Source organism: Nannospalax galili, unplaced genomic scaffold (genome assembly GCF_000622305.1).
Source record: "Nannospalax galili isolate Female #2095 unplaced genomic scaffold, S.galili_v1.0 scaffold13346, whole genome shotgun sequence".
Lineage (NCBI taxonomy): Eukaryota > Metazoa > Chordata > Mammalia > Rodentia > Spalacidae > Nannospalax > Nannospalax galili.
Window position 1 is genome coordinate 537 of NW_008354890.1, and position 5217 is coordinate 5753.

General features: G+C 57.3%; 1 protein-coding gene across 1 annotated transcript; it reads right to left on the reverse strand.

Moving 5' to 3' along the window:
* Positions 1–1550: 1550 nt before the first annotated feature.
* Positions 1551–5078, reverse strand: LOC103749145 (RT1 class I histocompatibility antigen, AA alpha chain-like). The gene is given in 8 exon segments (XM_029555461.1): positions 1551–1936; positions 2078–2126; positions 2255–2286; positions 2651–2722; positions 2725–2922; positions 4074–4349; positions 4583–4852; positions 4962–5078. Coding segments are annotated over 8 exon segments (966 nt in total). The 5' UTR covers positions 5026–5078; the 3' UTR covers positions 1551–1931.
* Positions 5079–5217: the final 139 nt, after the last annotated feature.

Here is a 5217-nt window from a genome sequence, read left to right on the forward strand (position 1 = left end):
GCCCACTGTGCAAGGCCAGACTGAGGGTACCACACTGTGCAGATCAGACCATGAAGTCCACACTGAGGAAAGCACCATGTGGACTAGATTGTGAGGACACACTGTGTGTACAGCAGTGAGAGGACCAGGGGTGAGGACACACTGTGTGTACGGCTAGTATGAGGACTGGGGTGAGGACACACTGTGTGTACAGCAGTGAGAGGACCGGGGTGAGGACACACTGTGTGTACAGCAGTGAGAGGACCAGGGGTGAGGACACACTCTGTGTACAGCAGTGAGAGGACCGGGGTGAGGACACACTGTGTATACAGCAGTGAGAGGACCAGGGGTGAGGACACACTGTGTATACAGCAGTGAGAGGACCGGGGTGAGGACACCCTTTGAGGACCTCATGGTGGGGACTAGACGTGAAGACCACAGTGTGAGACCGGACTGAGTCCTGCACATGGACGACCACGCTAAGAACACCACACTGTGAGGACCACGCTGTGAGGGCCGGTTTGTGATAACCACACTCTAAGTACCGCACTGTGAGGACACTGGAGAGTTACAGCCAGATGACCCTCCATGTGGGTGCTGGGAAACGAATTCAGATCCTCTGCAAGAGCAATCAGTGCTGTTAACCGCTGAGTCATCTCTCCTCCTCCTAGCAGGAGTGTTTTAACCCAGAGAACAATTCCCACAGTCACCTCCCTTTTCTAGGCATCTGCCTTCATTAATGCAAACTTAGGCCAGATGCTGCTCTGTGGCAGCTGAGCACAAGTCGCTGTCACCCTGAGCCAAGAGTCACCTGAGCTTTTCCCACAGCCCTGTCCTCCCTGTCCCCCTTCCTTCTGTCCTTGACTGACTGATGCATTTTCTAACTAAATACGCACCTACACTGGACACTGTCTGTAGGGCCCCAGCTGCCGTTGGAGCAGCACCAGGATACCAGGAAGAGGTCAGGGGAGGGAAGCAGAGAACACAGTTCCAACAGGACCTGATCCAATGAGACACTGTGCATCCGTCCTCTCTGCTGATCCCACTGTTCCATCCGGAAAGATCAGGGAAATGAGAAACTCAGGAGACAGCCGTGGAGGGAGGGAGCTCAGGGGTCTGACATTCATCTCCTCCATCTACAGTCTCCCGGGTGCAGGGCCTTGTTGAGTCTGGTGGGGACAACGACAGGAAAACCACCTCCGATTGCTGTCACACTCGGGGACCCAAAGGACAGTGAGAGCAGCAGCATCTGCAGGAACAGGAACAGGCCTCGTCCTCCACAGAAACCACGGGACAAGAAACACACAGAGGATGGGGCTGAGGCCGCACCAGGCCGGACCAGGCTGACCTGGACACAGGAGCCCTTGCTGCACATCATCCTGTGACCACACACTGTCAGCATGTGGTCCTACTAAGTGACGAGGACAAAAGAACCCAGGAGGTGACAGAGCTGAGGAGTGACCACGTCAAAGTCCACAATGGACTGAGCTCTGGCTGGGCACAGCCCTGTCCACACTGGGCTCCCACAGCCTCCTCCTGTCCCTCTGACACTACCGGATAGCAAACACAGATTCCAGAAGGTTCTCAAGACTGTCATTTATTTCTTCATTCTTACAGACCATTGCTTTGAACAATTAGGTTAATGTTCAGATTCTTACTTTCAGTGGGAAATGAGACGAGGCAGCTCAGGGCAGCATGGAGCTGACAGGATGGAGACGTCCCCGCCCCCCTGTGCTGGAACAGGAAGTCTGGCTGTGGAAGGGAACACAGGACAGAGCAGGGACAGGGGTCCTGCTGGGCAGGGCTGGACTAGTCTCCCCAGGTCTTCACAATGCACACAGGAGAAAGCAGACATCTTCAGACACTGCCACCAAAGAGAATCCAGGGTTCTTGAAGTCAGAGGGAGAGACTTGAACACACCTCCTGTTCCTCAGTCCCACAGGGCAGCTGTCTCAAGCTGAAGAACAAGAGTCATGAACAGTCTATAAAGACACCACCACCAACACCCACCACTCACTCAAAGGTCCAAACTCTGAGAGTCCCTGTGACCCAGTCCTGTCCCCTTTGTCCATCCCCAACCCAGGCCCTTACATGTCACCTTTACAAGCATCCAGAGACAGGTCAGAGCTCTGGGAAGTGTCACCTCCCGCAGAGAAGAAATAAGACACAGAGCCAGAGAGGATGAGGTGGAGGAGGGATTATGGGATGCTGCCTGCCCATGGGCTCCATCGCCACCCCAAGGGCCTCAGGGATCCTCCCTCTCCCTACACTGACATGGAGCCTGAGCATAGCTCCCTCCTTTTCCACCTGTGAGAAGAAAAACTGTGAGAACAAGGAAGTCCTGGACCCCAGGAATGTTCCAGAACTATGACAGCAGATCCAGGGCAGGGTCAGGAGGTGTGAGGACAGGAGGCGCAGGGACTGAAGAACTGACCTCCTGGGGGTCTGTCCTCACAGGGACCTTTTCCTCTGACCTCTGACCTCTGAGAATCAGGTCCCCATGTCCACAGTCCTGGGGGTGATGACTTTGTCCCTCACTTTCCATGTACTTTACAGAGCAGTGTCAGCACACAGACCAGTCAGAAAAGTTTGTGTGTGGGCGGGGCTTCCCATGAGGAGGGAGAGACACTTCTAGAAGAAGAGAGAAAACCCAGACCCTGCCCCTCCCTACCTGTATTCCTCCTCATCCTCCTCACAACAGCCACCACAGTTCCTATGATCACAGCTCCAAGGAGAAGGAAGGGACCACCACAGCTGCCCACTTCTGGAAGTTTCCATTCTCTGCAGGCCTGGTCTCCACAAGCTCCATGTCCTGGGTCAGGTCCTCCCCATCCCTCTGCCAGGTCAGGGTGATGTCAGCAGGGTAGAAACCCAGGGCCCAGCACCTCAGGGTGACGTCCCCTTCAGGTCTGGGGTGATGGGTCATATGTGTCTTTGGGGGATCTGAGAGAAACAGGTGTAAAGTTCAGGTATTTTGTATTCTTCCTGGGGACTCAGCAGTGCTCATGTGACCATCCTGGGAACAGACTTGAGAACTGGGGTCGGGGAGGGGTACAAATTCCTGGAGTCGCTCTCTGATGCTGGACCAGGAAACCCAGGAGCACAACCCCTCTGTTGTGTAGTAAATTCCTTCAAGATAAACCATCATTAAGGAAGGAAGGGCATTGGGACAAGGATGATCTGAAGGGAGGTGACACATTCCACCCTGCAGGGGAGCTGAATAAAACTCAGGAATTAAACAGCTCATACCTTGATGAATTCCCTGAACCTGACCAGATTCACTAGGCTCCTCCCTCACCAATGTTCTATAAGGACCTGAGAGACCACAGACCAGCCAAGCTGCCTGGAGGAGACAATGGTCACAGGGGAGCTTGAGGTGGCTGTTGTAAGGAAGAGGAGGAGGAGGAAGAGGAGGAGGAGGAGGATGAAGAAGAGGGAGGGGAGGAGAAACACAAGGAGGGTCAGGGTCTGGGTTTTCTCTCTTCTAGAAGTGTCTCTCCCTCATTCATGGGAAGGCCCGCCCACACACAAACGTTCCTGACTGGTCTGTGTGCTGACATTGCTCTGTAAAGTACATGGAAAGTGAGGGGCAGAGTCATCACCCTGAGGACTGTGGACACGGGGACCTGATTCTCAGAGGTCAGAGGGAAAGGTCCCTGTGAGGACAGACCCCCAGGAGGGCAGTTGTTCAGTCCCTGCACCCCATGTCCTCATGCCTGTCTAGCTGCTGCAAGTTGTGCAGTGACCCCAGGTTTCCATCTTTAGTGAGCTCTCAACTAAGGTGGGACAGGCTTTAGTGAAGTAAATGTCTTTGATTTCAGTTCTGGGAGGTCACCCCTCAACCACACTTTTAAGGTAACCCCAATAAACTTGCTGGTCACCTAATCAGATTCTGTGGTATCCCCACTTAGGTCTGTTGTCAGGTCCCCATCTGGGGTAGGTAGACTTGTTCACATCTCCCAGGAATACTGTCACACAACACCCTCCGACCCCAAGAGAGAGGCACAATCCCAGCTGATCCCATTTTCCTCCCTCCTCAGAGACGTGAGCCCCAGTCCCAGGCAGATGGAGGATTTTCCCGCGGCCCCTCTTACCTGCGTGCTGCAGAGTTTCCTTCCCGTTCTCCAGGTGTCTGAGGAGCCACTGCACACACGTCCCCTCCAGGTAGGCCCTCCAGTTCTCTGCGTCCCCAGCGTGCTCCCACTTTCGCTTGGTGATCTGAGCCGCCATGTCCGCCGCGGTCCAGGAGCGCAGGTCCTCGTTCAGGGCGATGTAATCTTTGCCGTCGTAGGCGGACTGCCAGTACCCGCGGAGGAGGCGTCCGTGGGAATCCACATCACAGCCAGACATCCTCTGGAGGGTGTGAGAACCTGGCCCCGCCCCCGCGGTCAGCCCCGCCCACGCGGCCCCGCCCACCCGAGGGTTCGGATCCCGAGAGAAACCGAACCCCCCTCAAGCCCCGCGGCTCTTCCGGGTCGAGGGTCCCCGCGGGTCTCGCAGCCTCGGACCGAACCTCGGACCTGGGGACCCGGGGCGAATCGCGCCGTCCGTGGGGACGTAGGGGGTCGCGACCTCCGACCCGGGGTCACTCGGGGTCACTCACCGTCCTCGCTCTGGTTGTAGTAGCCGCGCAGGGTCCGCAGGTTCTCACACTAAGTCTGTGCCTGTGCCTTGTGGTTCCGCGTGTCCCGCTCCCAGTACTCCGGCCCCTCCTGCTCCATCCACGGCGCCCGCGGCTCCATCCTCGGATTCTCCGCGTCGCTGTCGAAGCGCACGAACTGCGTGTCGTCCACGTAGCCGACGGCGATGAACCGGGGCTCCCCGAGGCCGGGCCGGGACACGGCGGTGTAGAAATACCGCAGCGAGTGCGAGCCTGGGGGAAGATAGGGGTGAGACCCCGGACAGGGGCGCGGGGCTCGGGTGGACACGGAGCGGGGCGGGGCCGCCCGGCTGGGCCGTTTCCCTCCCGACCCCGCACTCACCCCCGCGGGTCTGGGTCAGGGCCAGGGCGGCGGTGAGCAGCGGGAGGAGGGTGCGCGGCGCCATCGCCCCATTCTGGAGACTCGGGGACAGTCTGAGTCGGGCGGGTCTGAGTGCATGTATAGCGGTGACCGCGGCGACGCTGATTGGCTTCTGTACGAACCCGACACCCAATGGGAGTGAGAACTGTGACGCGTCATCAGTATCCAGGCAGAAGGGCCTGACAGGTTAGGCCAGGGAGAAGTGAAACCCTGGTGG